An 18,164-nucleotide genomic window follows, 5' to 3' on the forward strand; every position below is an offset into this window, starting at 1 on the left:
AGAGATGCAGGAATTGCCCAGACTGTCAGAATCCTGTCCTTATCTTTATACAGCAGCCAGTTACCATAAATCTCTAAACTCTGGTTACAGTCTTGTTTAAATGCTATATTCATTTTCTGTTGTTTCATCTTCGTATCTATTTCTTACTGTATTTCATTATAAATAATTTACTTGCTTCTGGCCCAAAGTTCTTAGCAGGGAGACACAAGCTGAAGGCTTTTAAATTCAGGGCTCCATAAGCAGAGAGTGTTCTTACATTATCCCTGGAAGAGACAACTTCATCACCTTCTGCTTCTTTCCCCAGGCTGGAAAAAGGCAGCCTTGGAAAGCAAAACTTCCTATTTAGATTTCTTCTTAAATCTAATTCCTTGGGAGCAAATGAAAGCTTCTTTTTTCTCTCTCTCTCTTTTTAAAAAAGAATTAAGACCAGCCAAAAATCTTCCTATGGATGAGTGTACAATGATCCTGATGCCTTTTCCAGCTCTGGCCTTTTGTATTCTTTCTCCTCTACCTTCTATTATGTTATTCTTGCCCACCTTTCTTGAAGGAGGTGTTGATCAAAGGATGAAAACTGCCTCAGATCCTCTATATCAAGATACAGAGTTTTTTTCAAGTTGCTTGGTATGTGAAAAGCATCCATTTTTGCACTGCAGTGCAGCTTTACCAGATACCTGGTCTCTCCAGCTCTCTCTCTTTTTTTCCTTTGCCCTCCCATCCTGCTAAATGGACATCTTGTCAAATCCTGTTTGCACAGACTGACAGCTATAGAGGTCTTGGAGAAAAAGCCAGATCTCTGCTCATACACCCTAACAAACAGAATCAAAATGTCAAGGCACAAGTGAAATATATCACTGTGCTTCCCTGTCAGATTTTGGTGATATCACCTGGCTAAATTGACAGAGGAACACCTGCATCAAGTTAACCTGGTTTTATTAGCAGTTGTTTCCCATATTTATATTTGGTTATGAGTATAGAGACTGCTGAGGAGAAAGCTTTCACTTATTTCCTGACAAGATGAAATATCCCGTTAGTCACACCGAAAGACAGTCAGGACAGTGAAGTGACTTGCAAATAACACAGAAATTAATAAAGAAAGAAAAAATAATTTCACAGCCTGTTGTTAAATTAGCAATTCTTTGGAGTGTCTGGAGTTTCTGGCAGAATTGATATGTACTCTGAAGCTTGGGCAGCCTCAGTGCATATCATTTACCCAACAGCAGTAAGAGCCAAATCAGAGACAAGGAGTGGTCCTTGATTGCAAGGGAAATACTGGAGTTATCTGTCTAGTAATCATTCAGCAGCCTTGTTCACAAATAATCAAGAAACATTTGGATTTGGATTACATCTCTCATTTTTTCAAGACAAAAACAGTAGCTGGAACGTGATGTGTTAAGTAACACGGGGGAAAAAAAAGGCAGGGAGCAACATACATTTGAGCAGGGAGAAGAAAATATACAATAAAAGTGCAATAAATTTCCCTTGTATTGAAGGGGAGTATTATAGCAGCTTTCTGCAAACTGAATGCATCTACATAAATAATGTAGCGACACATTTAATTGCAACTGTTTATTTTTAAATTTGACTGGATGATGAGAGAATTTCTGTGTGGAATAATGAACCTTATATTTTTGCCACTTGCACAACTTTAAAAAAGATAAATTGTGAATGGTATTTGGGCTAAGTGTCAGAGCCTCAGAAGTTTCTAGCTGCTTTCTAGTGCGTCTGAAAAGAAACCAACATCCAGAATCGCATCCATATGGAATGCTGGATATTGGGAAGGCCAGGAGATGACAGGGAGGAAAATATTAGCAGTCTCCACCTGAGTCAGAAAACTCCCATTTGGTCTTTCAGTGCAAAGCATACCGCTTCAAATAAAAGAATTAATACCGGGCTTTTTGTGTTTGTCTTCTGCTGTTTTTTCTGTTGGTGTTTGCATTTCCAGGCTTTCTTCTCAAAAAGGCTAGTAACCCCTTTTCCCTCTCTCTACTTTTTTTCTTCCTCATGACAAGACTGACTCTTCATATTCTCCTGGAGTCTCTGCATTTCAGGGCTGCTGAGAGGACAAGCAACATCTTCCTGTACCACCCTCACCTGCTGGGTGTCACAGGATAGATGCCACAAGACCTGACAAGGCTTTGAAAACAAAGTGTGGAAGAGGAGCTCTGGAGTGGCAAGCTTTAGGGGCAGTAACGTATGAGATGTAAGATGAACAGGTTACAATCTTTTCCTGGAAGGCATAGGTATGCCAAACCCAGAGCGCAGTGCCCCTGTGCTCACACCAGCTGCTCTCCTTTCTCCCCTCATGTTGTCTTCCAGTCGTCCCTTGAACAAATACAACATGAAAGGTTTCTGTAAAGCAGAAGGTTTGCATTGTTTTTTCCTCAAACTTCCTTAGGAAGACTGTTTCAAGTTGATGCAATGCAAGGGTACAGAGATGGAGCAAAAATTACAAATAAAGGTAGTGCTGGGTTTCCAGGGCAAACAGGCTCATATAGGCAATGTTTATTTCTTGGATATAACTGGAGATAAGCTACATGTGAACAACAGTATTCCCTTATAGTAGTTTGAGAATTAAATTTCCATAAAATAAGCTTTGGCAGCTCAAAACCTTAAATAAAAAGCCTGTGAGAATGGACAGTATCACTGCTGTAAAGTATGCTTCAGGCTTGTGCTTTATGGTATGGGGAAGTGGATTTGGCAGGAAGGACGTTGTGGTGAGGCTTCATGTAGCAAGAGGGCAGGCAGTGTTTGCTATGCTTTTCTTTTAGCTTCATATCTGAATTCCTGGAACAGTTGCATGACTGTAAAACAGTCATTTCTGGGGCAAGAACAAAGTCCATGAGAAGAGGCAGTGGTCAGGGATACTAGCAGGATGTCTCCCTCCCAGTGCATGCTTTTGTCTCAGAAAACTACTGCTCTAGTCTGATAAAGAAACTATCTTCTTGGGATATAACCACATGGGTTTTTTCTCTGGGCTTCTGGTGTTTTTCTGACTGGACTGGAGTCAGGGCAGCTCTAGTTAGTTCATGGCAAGGATAACTCATCTCCAGCATCCAAAAGCCACAAGGCCCACTACCCTAATAGTATTGAGATTGGCTTCAAAATCAGGAGGTTTAAAGTGTCAAGTTTATTGATTTATCTTGTGTTTGAGCATTTTTTTTATATACAGCAAGTTTTTCTCCAGAAGTAGGAGAGATCATACTGAAATAAATTCTCCAAGCGATTGGAATGTGGAAGCTCCTGCCATTGTCTGGCTGACATGGGAAGAGCCAGCAGTGCCTCAAGTTGCCCTTTGTTGAGCTCGTTTCTAAAGAGGAACATGTTTGGTGGAATTACTTGGCAAGGCAGACGAGCTGTGAAGTGTTTCAGTGTTCATCTGAGCCAAAGGAGTAGTTTAATCAACTTAACGAATAATCTCAATATTTTTATGTCTGGTTAATTAAACCGAAATAGTGTTCTGTCTGCATGTAATGGGATAACCGCTTGATGTTTCTGCACTTGGCTGTATGTGTGGAGCTTGCTCAGCTTTCTTCATTAAATTTCTCAGGGTATTAATATTTGCCATATCCTCCTTGCACACAAGTCCTTGATTTGTTGCCTCCTAACCAAAGCAAAAGCATCCCGTGATATGTATAACAGGGCAGAATTTAGCTCAGTGAGACCTCCATCTGTAGCTCCAACCAGTGTGCTTCAATGCAAAAACCCATGAGCTTCTATGGAAGGAGGCATGACTGAAGGGAGACAGATGTTCCCCAAGAGACTTGTCCATGTTTCTTCTGTGCACCTCTAAGCTGCCTGCCTGCAGCAAAATTGGCTAGCATGACCTGTACCTGAAATTTGCAAAAAAAACCCAAAACCACTTCGCAGAATCATAGTTCTGTGCATAAATCCATTTAGCACTCTTAGTCCAGGCAACTCTGGATAAATCCTTCCTATTTTTTTTTGGTCAGGACTGTAAAAGATCCATCTTTGTCACCCTCTGATGGAATTTGAATAGATGTGTCTAGAGTGACATATGTTCAGACATAAATTACAAAGGAACAATTTTAAAATAAATTGTCTGCAGCCAGTCCTGCCGAATTTACCTCCTGAGACAGATGATCATAAAGTAGAAGCAAACAAGCCCTTAAACACTTGATGCCGGGTTTGAAAGGATCATTTTGAGAAGGTGTTAGACATCACTCTAGATTAGTAGGATGCTGCCTATTTTGGACCAAATAGTCAGGAGAGGAAAGGCTGATTTTATAGCACATAGAAGTATTGTTCTTGGAAATGAAGTTGCTCAAGGTAGAGCCAATCAGAAGGAAATATTTTAAGCATTTTTACTTCTCTTTACTGCCTGCATATGTGCAGTTTATTTATTCAGGCTAAAACCTTAAAATGTTGGTAGAGTAAACACACATGGCATAAATCATCAAAATAAATCCTCCCAAACGTCATATTTCTTAACCACAATGGCTTACAATTGTCCAAACCACAGCATAATTAGAGAATCTTTCTTTTTTTTGCTGGCTGGGCTCCAGATCCCTATGGCAGACTGAACCAGAAGACTAAAATCCTTTTATTGTAATATTTTGCTAGCAAACATGTAGCTTTGAAGAACCCTATTTTCCAGGAGCTTTTGCCGACTGATCTTTGCATTACTGTCCATAATAGGTGCACACAGACAGACATAGGGGAGTTTTGGCTGCATCATTTTCAAGTTTGATCCTGTCCCCCTGTTGCCATTAGGGATGATGCTTGTTATTGCTATTCAGTCAATGCCACTATTGAACTCGAGGGAGTTCTGTGCCTTGTCCATCAATCCTTCCCTCGCCTAGCGCAACAATGCGGCTTGAATGTTTAAGTTGCCATTTGTGTAACAAAGGATAACCTGGGTCCATGTCTTTGTGTGCAGAAACCCCCGAAATAGACTCTTGCACCTCTTGGATTATGTGCAGAGCCAGGCATCTCAAGTTATGTGTACAAGCATGCGGAAATAAATGTGTCTCTGCTGCCTTCTGTGTCTTTAATTATATTTTTCCTTTAGATGCAGCATTGTAAATCATCGCTTCCTCTGTTTAAGGGAGTAAAATGATTTCAGTTTGTCTTCATTAAAAAACCAAAGACAGTAATTTAAACATCATTTAAGTGCATTTGTCCCATTCCTCAGACAACAAAGTAAAAATACATAGATAGATTTTTATAGACATAGAGATTTATGAAGATATATATTTTATAGCTATGATAGGCAGAGAATCGGTAGCAACAGGATGTGGACTGCCTTTTTTTATTGTAAGCCAGATAGTTGGGGCTCAGTGAGATCAACCTGGATTTGTCCCTTTTAGCCAGAGAGCAAGGAAGATGGCAGGTGCCACCTGGCCTGAGAGCTGAAGGAACCCTTGTACACACTTGCAGGAGCGTGCAGCTGCTGGTGACAGAAATTTTGTGTTTGCTAGGAAACGACACTTCATCTCCAGTAGTGCTTTCTCTAGAAATGTACCAGTTTCTCCTGGTGTTTTTTTGGACAAGAAAGTTTGGAAAGAAAACCCCCACAAAACCAAAGCACAGCCAGCTTTGCAGTTGACACAGTTGGTGGGAGCACGCTTGCGCAGTGCTGAGTGCTTTTGAAAAATCTTCTGTTTCCCTTAAGAGCATTTATTTTCCATAGCTTGCTTTCCTTCTGCAAAATCAAACCCAAATGATAGTGTGGGTTTGCATATATGCCAGAATAAATCTCCTTCACTGCTCCTCCATCACACTGCTGAGAGTTTAGGCTTGACTCAGGCTTTGCCTCATTGATTGCTTAAAAATCTTCTTTAGAGCAAAGTTGGAATGTGCAGAAATATAGCCCATTAGATCCTAATGTAAGCATGAGTGTTTTCAAATGTATTGTGTTTTAGGTATTTTTATGGCTTGTAAATGTAGCTGACTTGGGAATTTGATGAATTTTTCAGAGTGTTGACATATGATGAAGTTTTATACCATTTGGAAGAAACACATTAATGTTATTAGTGGCAGTTAATTCTTAGTTTTCTAGCAACTTATGGTTATGTCGTAAATTGTTGTGTGACAATTTAGTTAGTCACATGGTAGAAAAAAGTGGTATTTCAGAGGGAGGAACTGAAAGTACTAATTTATTTATATATTTATATACTTTTCAAGGTTGTTTTGGTATTCAGAGTTAGAGCTGATTTCAATGTGGAGTGGAAATAATTCAGCCTAAGTTAGTGTGCGGTTGGACAGAACAGTATCTAAAGACACAATGTTTTCTTAGGGAAAAAAAAAGCTTAAAAGAATATTTCCCACTTGAGATGCATGAATTGGCTTACATCCAAGGTAAGAGCTGAGTCTCTTTCTTCAAAGTGCAAAGACCTCAGATGCCCCAGCGAGCTCCAGGACACCATTTAAAAAGACCCTAAGCAGATCTTGAGCTACAGCACTGGGTGTTGGACTTCCCGAAAGGTGCTGCCAAATCTACTGGATTGAAGCAAACTGGCAGCTTCAAACTGTTGTGTTTTATTAGTGGGTATTTATTTAATTCCCTTCAAATACCCAAGGCGTAATACAGGAAGCAATGTAGCACTGTTGCAGATAGAGACACAAAGCCTAAAGGAGATGTAATCAGGGCATTTTACACATTTTACTGTAGCTTTATAGCTGTGGCAGCAATTTCAGTGTCAGCCTGCAGTTCAAGAGAGCTGTTAGAGAGGGCAGGATTAGCTCTTGGGAGTCTGCTTAAAAATTCTGCAGGAGGATGCTCTTTGGTAGGTTCTTGAAATACTTTTTAGAAGAGCCTGGTGATCATCTGTTTATACTGGTTGGAAGACATTAAGACAGTCTATTGTGTTTTTTGTTTTGTTTTTTCTTGTAAGTAAAAGAACATGTCAGAAGCACAACCTGAGGCTTGGAGCCTCTCAGCATTTTAATTGATTCCACATTATAAAGACTGTACCTTGCTAAGCCCTTTTATAGGTTTTGGACACATCTAAGAGGCAGCAGCCCCCTCTTCTCAGTGCAAATGCTTCAGGGCATGGCAGCTCCAGAGATGAGAACAAGGTTTGGTTTATTTGTAGCTTGTTTTTGCTCAGATCCTTCAGTTCTCGAGGCATATTCCCTTCACCGGAGCAATGTGCTACTGAAAGCAGATTTGATGAGCTACAGAGCTAAAAACACACACATCCTTCCCCCCCCACACATACATACCTCTCCACATCCTGCTTGTTTTTCAGCTGAGAGCTGGCTCAGTGTGGACTATGGGTCTGTCCATGAGGAAGGGAGTTTTACACTGTGGTTACTTCTGAAAGCTATGGTAATTTGAGCTGTGTATCCCTGTCCAAAGAACTTTGCAGTTTGAAAAGGTAGATGGCACTAAAGGATATGAAGGAGAAGCAAAGGGAGTTTGCATGTTGGGGAGGAAACCTCAGGTTCTGCCAGATAACCTGTGCTCCATCTAGACTGGGCATCCTTATCTTCATTAATTTTTGTTAGATTTAGTCCTTTAGCTTTATTTATGGATTAGTGGCACTTCCTTATGAGTTATACTTGTGATTTCTGATTACTGTGGAGACTGATTTGGTGCTCTGCAAGGGAAACAGTGTAATTCCTGTTTGAGCTTTATTTTCTGGGACATATGAAAGGTCGCTTTCCTAAGCACTTAAGTACTGTGAGCTTATCCTCCCAGCGTTGCAAGAGTGCAAAGGGAGTAATAAGTTGGACCTTTTTCATATCTCCTTGGGTTTCAAGGCTTAGAGGGTCATGTTTCCTACCTTTTCTCTCTCCAGGGACAAAACTGGAATTCCCACTAATACTAATTATGGGATGAAGAGACAGATAGAATATTCTCTAAGCAGCTGGCTGATGTTTCACATTTGCCCTTGTTCTTGTGGGAGACTTAAACTTGCCAGATGCCTGCTGGAAACTCAACAAAGTGGAGAGGAGGCAGTCTAGGAGGTTCCTGGAGTGTGTGGAAGATTAACTTCCTGACACAGCTGGTAAGCGAGCCTATCAGGGGCTGTGCCCTGCTAGACCTGCTGTTTACAGATGGAGAAGGGTGGTGGGAGATGCAGAGGCCAACTTCGGCATTGTAACCACAAAATTATATAGTTTTTGATTCTTGGTGAAGTAAGGAAGGGAGTCAACAAAACCTCTGCCTTGGTCTTCCAGAGGGTGGACTTTGGCCTGTTCAGGCCACTGGTTCATAAGGGGTCCAAGAAGGCTGGACATACTTTAAGAAGGAAATCTGAAAGGTGCAGGAGCAGGCTGTCCCTACGAGCCAAAAGCTGGAGAGGAAGAAGACTGGCCAGGCTGAAGAGGGAACTCTCACTAGAACTCAGGGTAAAAACAGAGTTTATGACCTTTGGAATAAGGGGCAGGCTACTCAGGAAGAGTACAAGATGTCGCTAGGTCATGTATGAAAAATAATAAAAAGTGATTTTATAAATATATTAAAAACAGAAGGAGAGCCAAGGAAAATCTCCATCTTTTATTGGATGGGGGGGGAACATTGTCACCAAGGACGAGGAAGAAGGCTGAGGTACTTAATGCCTTCTTTGCCTCAGTCTTCAACAGAAAGACTAGTTATCCTAAAGGCAACTGGCCCCTGAGCTGGTAGACAAGGATGAGGAGCAGAATAGACCTGCCCTTGCAATCCAGGAGGAGGTAGGTAGTGACCTGCTATGCCACTTAGGTATTCACAAGTCTATGGGGCCTAATGGGATCCACTCGAGGGTGCTGAGGGAGCTGGTGGAAGAGCTCACGTGGCCACTCTCCATCATTTATCATCAGTCCTTGCTAACCGTGGAGGTCCCAGATGATTGGAGGTTGGTCAATATGATGCCCATCCACAAGAAGAGTCAAAAGGGGGATCTGGGGAACTACAGGCCTGTCAGGCTGACCTTAATGCCAGGAATGGTTATGGAACAGATCTTGAGTGCCATCATGCAGCATGTACAGGACAACCAGGAGCTCAGGCCCAGGCAGCATGGGTTTAGGAAAGGGAAGTCCTGCTTGACCGACCTTATTTCCTTCTATGGCAAGGTAACCCTCCTAGTGGATGACAGAAAGGCTGTGGATGTTGTATGCCTGGACTTCAGTAAAGTCTTTGATACTGTCTCCCACAGCATTCTCCTGGCTGGATGGCTGAGTCCGGAGAGTGGTAGTGAATGGTGCTATGTCCAGCTGCCAGCCAGTTACTACTGGAGTTCCCCAGGGCTTAGTATTGAGGCCAGTCTTGTTTAATAACTTTATTGATTATTTGGACAAGGGGATCAAGTGCACCCTCAGTAAGTCACAGACAACACTAAGTTGTGTGGGAGGGTCGGAGGGTTTGCAGAGGGATCTGGACAGGCTCAATCTGTGGGCCAAGGCCAATTTTGTGAGGCTATAGTGGGTTGGCCCTGGCTGGATGCCAGGTACCCACCAAAGCTGCTGTATCACTCCCCTCTGCTGCTGGAGAGAGAAAGTGTAACGAAGGATTCATGAGTTGAGGGAGAGATCACTCACCAATTACTTGAAGTGGGGATATTAATTAAATTTGTTACTGATAAAATCACAGCAGTATAATGAGAAGTAAAATAAATTTTAAAAACACCTTCACCCCACCCTTCCTTCCTTTCCAAGTTCTACTTTCTCGCCTCCCAGCGACACAGGGAGATGGGGAGTGGGGGTTACTCTCAGATCACTGCAAGCTGGGGGCAGAGTGGCTGGAAAGCTGCTCAGCAGAAAAGGGCCTGGTTGACAGCCAGCTGTGTGCCCAGGTGTCCAAGAAGGCCAATGGCATCCTGGCTTCTACAAGGAATACTGTGGCCAGCAGGATCAGGGCAGTGATTGTCCCCATGTACTCAGCACTGCTGAGGCCACACCTCGAGAACTGTGTCCAGTTTTGGGCCTCTCACTTCCAGAAAGACATTGAGGTGCTGGAGAATGTCCAGAGAAAAGCAGTGGAGCTGGTGAGAGGTCTGAAGGGTAAGTCCTACGAGGAGTGGCTGAGTGAGCTGGGGTTGTTCAGCCTGGAGAAACGGAGACTCGGGAGAGGCTTTGTCACTCTCTACAACTACCTGAAAGGAGATTGTAGCCAGCTGGGGGTTGACCTCTTCTCCCAGGCAGCTATTGACAGGATGAGAGGAAATGGCCTCAAGCTGCACCCAAGGGAGGTTCAGGTTGGACATCAGGAAGAATTTCCTCACTGAAAGGGTTGTCAAGCATTAAAACAGGCTGCACAGGGAAATGGTGGAATCATCATCTCCAGAAGTGTTCAAGAAACAACTGGATGTGGCATGTGGTGCTCTGGTTTAGTTGACATGGTGATGTTCAGTCAAAAGTTGGACTAGATGAATTTGGAGGTCTTTTCCAGCCTATGATTCTATGACTCTGTGATAATTGGGTGGGTTTACCAACAGGACCATATACATGCCTGTGGGTATGGAAAGCCTCAGAGATGGTTCTTGCTTCCAGCATGTGTTGCCTAGTGTCAGTGTGCAGCGAAGGCATGGGGCAGCTGGAGAGGAGAGGAGCCTGCCCATGGGATGCAATCTTCAGCCAAAGCTCAGGGGAGGGATGGTTACAGGGATACAACTGCAAATCATTTGATGTTAAGGCTTGCAGAAAATAATCTGCCAAGTAGTCCCAGCTGGTTGATGTTATTGGCTTGTTTTCCCTATTTATTGTTGTGTCTCCTCACTGATACTCACTGTCTCTACTACTGGTATGGTGCATTCAGCACATTGTTCAAAGAGGCTAGTTTTCATTGTAAGAGTGATTGTACCTCCATCCACCCATGTTGCAAGAGTCAGTTTCTTTCAGCATGGCTCTTGTGGCCTGCCATCTGCAAGGTACAAAGATAGTTTCCAATCTGATTGCTGACGGTTCAAGGGATCAGTTCAAGCCATTGCTGTCCCAAGATGCTCTTGCTGCCATCCTTTGTTGCAGCCATCTCTCTCTGGCCCATTTTGAAGTGTGCAAGCAAGAGGTTGCACAGATGTTAATGCTCTGTGCCCGCAACATTTTGTGATTGCTATTAAAAATAAAAACAGTGAAATTAATTTGCTAATAATGGATGTGCTACTAACAGAAACACATCCCACTTGTACCTAACACTAGCAGGCTGTTTATGGCATATTTGCTGTGTCTAAAATAATTATTTTTTTTCTAGCAACCAATTTAATTTAAAGACTATTTTCACACATCGGTGGCTGTTAATCAGCTAAGGAGTTACCAGTTTTAATACTAAGAAGAAAGAAGCAGATCTCATCAACAGCTTAAAACTTGATTTCATTTCTTTTCAGCTGGTTTGCTGCAGATTATGGGGAGTCTTAAGCTCATCTTATTTCTCTTGCTTTCTATCCCCTTTAAAAGGGAGATAGTACCATTATAAGCACCATTATATGTACTGTGCTAGTTCTATGTATCCTTTCAAGAGCTGTTGAATTGGAAATACCAAGATAAAAATATAAGAAGACTAAAATAAGATTTAATTAGGAATTAAACTCCAGACACCCATATAATTTTAAATGAAGTCATGTATACTTCATGAAGAGATTATAAGGTTGACTGTCAGAAGATGAATGGTAAAATAAAGACCAAAACCCAAGGTACCTGCAAGGTAGGTTGTTTGTGGCCCTGTTCTGCTCTGAAGCTGATTTCCAAAATGTCTGAGACGTTGCTACAGTGGCAGAAAATTGACATGGTACCAGCTTCAAGCACAAGACTGTGCTTGTGATCCACCTACTGTCATACCTGGTCTACAGTGTGGAGGCATAAGATGTCCCTGGGTCATCTTTCATTTAAGCAGCATCCATTTCATCACAGCATCCCTGTCTATTAGGCAGTTGCTGCTTGAACCATCTTACAGGCTGTCCTCTCTGTGCCATATACAATGGAAATGTTAAAGAGAATAATGTTATAGTAGATATGACTTAAGCCTGAAACACCCATGCAGCTACAGCTGCTTTGGCTCCTGAGCATGGTAGTGCAAGTGTGGTTTCCATCAGGAGTTGTCCCCAAGCTGCTCGTCATGAGAGCCTGGAAGACTGTGCTGGGAGAACCCGGTAAATCTCTCTCTGTCCTCCCCAAAGCATCTGCTGCAGGTGTTTGGACTCGGCACAACACTATTCAATGTGGCACTTCTTGCATTTATTTTTATTTTCTATACTCCCTCTTTGCATATCCCATCCTCTGTCCCCGAATTCTTCCTTTCTAAGAACTGACACAAGAGTATTTCACTTATATCTGGTAATATTCTGCTCTACTGGGTGTTTGTTTTGAGGACTCATGTTGAAATCTTCAGTCACGTAATGCTCTTGACTGTTCCTCCTTATAGTTTTTTAATAGAGAAGGGACTTGCCTGACCCATGGGAGCCTGCAGACTATAAAAAATTTGGTCCAGTTCAGTTTTATTTCACATCCCTCATTAAAACATTGGTTATCAGCGTTGTGCATCTCTTGGCTCCATACTTATTCATGAAAACCAAACATTCTCTTTGAGCTGATCTACGTATCATGCCGTCATTAACAAGCTGTACCTCGTTGAAAATCTGTCAAGGAAAACTGACTTATTTTGCATTTACTGCTTTGCACAAAATAGAAGCATGGTAAACTTTTGTGCTGTAACGATTTTCTGTCTGTCTTGGTGGGACATAATGAGATAAATTCAAGTTCTTCTTTGCAGGCTAATTACATTGAATACACACTAGATGTGGGCTGCCCTCGTTATATGTTGCACATTTTTGTGCTTTCATTTGCCCGTCTCTGTTATCTGTGTGTGCAAGTGAGTTTGATTTGGATTTGAAATACCATTGTAAGCTAGAGGGGAACCATTTGGTGGTCTACTCTCCCAGAAGACTCTCAAGAGACTGCATAGCAAGTCCTTGCTGTAGGTAGGGCAGCATTTGAAAGTGGCTGTGAAGTAAATAAAAGAACTTAACTAGGTGCTAGAAACTGAGAAATGTGCTGTAAAGCAAGAGGGCAGCTCGTGGCAAGTCTGCTAAAAGCTATCAAGAATAAATTCAGCCCTAGGTCTGGTCACTAGTCCTGGTGTATCGACACAAAGCAGAACACTGCATCCTGCAGAGCCTAGGTGTGGAGCACTAGTTGGGTGATGAGCAATTTTGGAAAATGGATTTTTAAAACCTGTAAATCCCTCCAGTCCAACTAGTTATTCTGTGCCTGTCTTGTGAGAAGGAAAGAGAGGTGGGAGATAGTGTGGGAAGGTGCCCAGTTTGGGGAGGTCAGCAGGGTTCCTGGAGATGAACAACCCCTGCAGTAGGGCAGAGAGGCTGCAGATGCATGATGGCAACCTGTCAGCCAGTAGTGGGCTTGGGACCTGCTTCAGACTTGCACAGTGCTTGCTGTGAGAGTTTTGTGGTCTGGGTAAGACTGTGGAAGTGGGGCCTGGGGGAGGTCTGTTGGATGCTCTTGGATCACACCACTTTTTATGCATGAGTGATCTTAGTCATCAAAGACTTGTTGGTTAGCTCTGGGAGTTAGGAATTGATGTGCAGGTGCCTCACCTTTGATGAAGAAGCAGCTGATGTAAAAGGGAAGATGTCGAGAGGGTTTCTCCGGTACTGAAGGAAGCAGAGCCAACTTTAGAAGCAGATGTCCTAGTTGCTTGATCAGAGGAAAGGGATCACTAGTAAAAATCTATACTTTATCTATGGTGAAGATGAATTCTGTCATCAATTGCTGAGTTTTAGCACATGCTGTGAGTGTCTGGGACATTTCTGATGGGATAATATTAGTGCTTTTGCTGTGAACTCATTTTCTTTGCGAGCTAATTACAACTGGGTAAGTTTGAATGCACGTGGAAAGGCTCTGGGATTTCCAGGTAAGTTCTGTAAGTCTGATAGCAGATTTATGCATTCTTGATATCATGCTAGGGCAGAAATACTTTAGAGCAACTCTGAAGGAAGAAAGGTAGCATCACTTGGAGCTGCTTTAACACATCTCTCTGTTTCTGCTTTTTGAGACAAAGAGAAAATCACGGTTTCCTCAGTTTACTAACAGTGTATCTATAATTCTGCATATAATGGTATGACTACAGGGCTAGCTGGTTTTTTTCCTAAAACACTACTTGCAAACCTGTGGCTGTCACTGCTTCTGACTTAGTGTGCACACACGGATGAAGTACAGAGTCCTTTGCATAGATGAAAGAGCATGTGTTTCAGGAGGTTGGAAACAAGATATTAGTGTATTCACTTCAAATTATTAAAAAAAAATCCCAAACTACCTTTAGCACTATATTTGTAAGAAGAAAAATAGCTCTCAGATCAACTCTTTGTGCCTCATCATGCATATATATTGGAGCTGGAAGGAATATCTTGTACAGTGAGCATGCCTAGTTCAGGCTATAGCCAGAATAGTCTGTCTTATGTGGAGCACTTTAAAATTCATCACAGGTTTGTGGGGGAAAAGACCCTAGGGAAGTAGCCTTATCACAATGTCTTAAATCTGTCAATCTTGAGATCCCCTCCACCACCATGTTGCTATTTGTTTGCTGAGACATTGATTTCTGGGTGTAGAACATCTTAAATGAAAACCACAAGATGTATTTTACCTGTTTTTCTAAGACTAAATGAAAAAAAAAATCACAGTAATGTTTTCTAAAGCAGATCCCAGAAGATGTTACCTCTAATGCATTCAACAAGGAAAATAAATACCCAGCAATGGCAGATGTTAAGGGAAAAAAATAATCGACAAATACTAGTTCTCTTTTCATGCAGATATTTAAGTATGTACTATCTGTTAGTGTTTTTAAAATATGCAAACCAAATAGCTTGCGAGTGTTTGTCTGTTTTATAGCTGAGGATATGGGGGTTTTTTAAGACGAAATGTGAAGACACTAATTTTATGATGGGAGAGCTTAGCCTGTGGTTCTTCTTTTCACAGTATGCAGACCTGGGTTCTTCAAAGCTTCACCCCACAGTCCATCCTGCAGCAAATGTCCCCCCCACAGCTACACGCTTGATGAAGCATCCACATCTTGCCTGTGTGAAGAACACTATTTTAGGAAGGAATCAGACCCACCTACAATGGCCTGTACAAGTAAGCATGTGCTTATAGGGTTGTTTTTAATCCTTTCCAGCTGTTCCTGTACTGTGATTAGACATTATGATACTAATTAATGTGCTTTTTCAGGCTCTGGACTGGAGTTTGAACTAGTCTTGACACACTTGTAATGTCACTGGCTTTGTTGATTGTAATCCCAGTTACACGAGAGGAGACTTTTCAAAGCTTTTTGCTTGAAAAGCTGGCATCAAACCCAGAAAGCATTTTATAATGAACCATGCTCCATCTCTTGCCACTGGACCCTGGGCAGACTCAGCCAGCAGCACAGCATTCAAACATGAGTACCAGTGTGGAGCACTCATGCGGGAGGAATGATGGGCAGTGCTTGTCAGCATTAGGCAGGGGTAGAATCTACATGGTCCTGCTTAGTATCATCTCAGCTCATTTTCAGTAAACAAGCAGGGAGAGAGATCTATCTTTCCAATCTGCCTGGAGATGCTCACTCTTCAGGGTAGTTTAAAACTCTGCAATGGAAACTGCTTCTCCAGTCTGCAGTGAAAATGTAGAACTTATGCTCTTTACGTAGGGGGAGGGCAGTCTGACAAGCACATTGGAGTACTGGGAGTCCAAGGTGGGATCAGTGTAATCAGAATCATTAATTTTGCCCTTCCCCTGTTATCTGTGAGCTATCCTGTCAGCTGTACCTTGAAAGTCTCTTGTTCAGTTTATGTTTCAGATAGTTAGGGCCATAATTTACATGCCCCCAGCCAGTCCTGCTGATGAGTGCAGCACAGACCTGAGCTGGGTCTGTCATGCTCCGAATGTAATTTTCATGATGCAGAAGGGGTTAAAAGGGACCAAAGAGGACTGAACTATTGGTGCTACTACAGTAGCTAACTACTGCAGTTAGAGCTTCCAAGAAACTTAAACAATGGCAGAAAAAGTAGGTTTATGAGTCCACGCATGCTCAGAGCTGCTGGGCAGTGGTGAAGAGGTGACTTCAGTGCTGTTTTTCCTGCATCATGTCGGCATGGTAGAGGCTTTTTGTGCCTTTCCCAGTGAATACAGGTGTCCTTCCTAGCTTCCCAAGTTTGCATTTCAAAAGGAGGAAGAAAGAGTCCGTTTCTGCAGGAAAGATACTCTTGCAAAGGAAATTGCCCTCGGCAGCTCTCTGCTTGCCTGAAGGAGGCACTTGGAGCAGAATTGGTCCCCTTGAACTCTGCCTTTGATTTTCACCAGGCAAAGGAGCATGAAGCACATGGGTATTGGAAGGTGTGCTGCAGGGAAGGAGAAGACAGCCTTAGGCAGCATTGCAGTCACTGGTGCTGTCAGATTGAAGTGGTCTGGGGGATGAGTCATGCAAGCACTTCTCGATTTATTAAATAGGTATGCCGGTGTCTTTTGCAGCCATAGCTAGGGTGGGTTACAGCATGAAAAACTTTGATACCAGGGCTTCTTGATGTTCATTTTGCCCCTTGGCCTGACTTAAAAATCATAAATAATTGAGAGATAATGTGGTCCAGCATGGTATTGGGAAACACACTGAGCTCTGGAAACACTCATAAAATTGGCTTTTCTGTGCAGACAGCACCAAAGCCAGGAACTGATGGAGAGTTATGCCAGACTCTGGTATCCACTGTGCCTCCTGCCCACCATTAGTGGTGTTGCTCTCTGCCCCTTCTCAGGATGTAAGGGTATGCATCCAGTCTGTCCTGATGGTGAATTAGCACAGGGAAGGAGCTGCCATCCCTAAAGAAGATCTTTATGCATGCCTATGGCCTGAGCACAGGGCAGGATGTTCAGAGAGGTACAAGCAAGGGTCAAGCACGTCTTCCCCCTAGGTTTCTGATGCAGTTTGAACCCTGTACGTAAAGTCTGTAATTTCCGATTCTGCAAATACTATGGGATTTTGGTTTTATGGCTTTTTTTGTGGGTTTTATGCTTATTTACTGGTGGTGGTTGGCAAAGTTTGTTGGGTTTTAACATTTGGGTGTTTTGTTTCAGGGTGGGTTTTATTTTTGTTTTGAAAGCTTACTATAAGCTAGTTTAAAGTGCAGGCATGGTCCCTGAAGCTGTGTTAGGATATGGTTTGGCAGGGTACTGAGTACTTCTGGGGCAGATGAGAGGTTTAATGCTGATCAAGGCACTGCTCAGCTTCTGTTGCCCACTGCAAACCCTGGTGCAGCAGTTGAGGATGTTGCAGCATCTCTGCTGGCATTCATACTTACAACCCCAAAAGCAGGGTGGATTATCTGTGCCTTCTCCATGTGCTTCAGTCACCCTCACTTTCCCCATGCATCTTTTCTTAGGATTTTGTCCTAATCCTGCTGTATTTGTGCTGAAGGTGATGAGGAGGGCATGTGCTACACCAGCTCAGTGGCAGGGGTAGAAAATTTTAGTAGGGACAGTAACGAGTAGGTAGCAACACTAATGTTTTAAACCAGTCCAGTTAGATCTGGAAGGCAACATCTCATCATAAACTAAAACACAGGCAAGACAGACTTGAGTCATGAGTGGTAGGAAAATATTGCAAGGGGTTTTTTAATGTTTTTATTATTTACTGCCATTGTCAACTGCTCAGTTAAATACAGGACAAGGAAGAAATACATTTTTGTTTCATTTTTCCAGTTCCTTAAGTGTGATTTGTAAGTAATGATTGGTAATTTTGAAATTAATAGTAATGTGATGCAGTCTGAAATAATTATTGCCCCCAGAAAAAAAAAATGACTCTGAAGGATATTTTAAAATTCTCTTAATATTATTATGTGTCTTCCAGGAAGTAATTGTGCTTTATTTCTTCTTAAATTAAGTAATCCTAGTTTCAGTTCCTTGCACAACATCTCTTTAAAACTAAAACGTAGTTACACCCTTTCTTTTCCCATCACACCTCTGACAAGTAGCCCTATTGCTGTTCAGAGCACGTTGGGGAAATATTTGTAGTATTATGATACATGGGACAAAGATTTTATAGTATTTGGTGTAAAATTGTGCTTGCAAAAAGTTTAGAGTTAACTTTGTGTGTGTACATATATATATATTTATATCTTGAGGGTAATTTCTCTTGTAGGTTATTTTTTTTTTGAAAATATTTGCCTCAGTAAATAACAGGTTTGCTGTCCATCAAGAAAAAATACCAATATCTTTGCTTCCAGAAATTTACCTCTTGTCACTAAATTGTG

At 42.2% G+C, this 18,164-nt stretch overlaps 1 protein-coding gene across 14 annotated transcripts in view; it reads left to right on the plus strand.

The window, feature by feature from the left end:
* The window catches only part of EPHA5 (EPH receptor A5), a 237,421-nt gene that overhangs the window by 96,452 nt on the left and 122,805 nt on the right, over window positions 1–18,164 (plus strand). For all 14 annotated transcript variants that reach the window (XM_064652179.1, XM_064652180.1, XM_064652173.1 and 11 more), the window contains one exon: window positions 14,866–15,021. In XM_064652179.1, the coding sequence (XP_064508249.1) occupies window positions 14,866–15,021 (156 nt within the window). The remainder of the gene's footprint in view (window positions 1–14,865; window positions 15,022–18,164) is intronic.

This window comes from Pseudopipra pipra, chromosome 4, assembly GCF_036250125.1.
Source record: "Pseudopipra pipra isolate bDixPip1 chromosome 4, bDixPip1.hap1, whole genome shotgun sequence".
NCBI classification, from domain to species: Eukaryota; Metazoa; Chordata; class Aves; order Passeriformes; family Pipridae; genus Pseudopipra; species Pseudopipra pipra.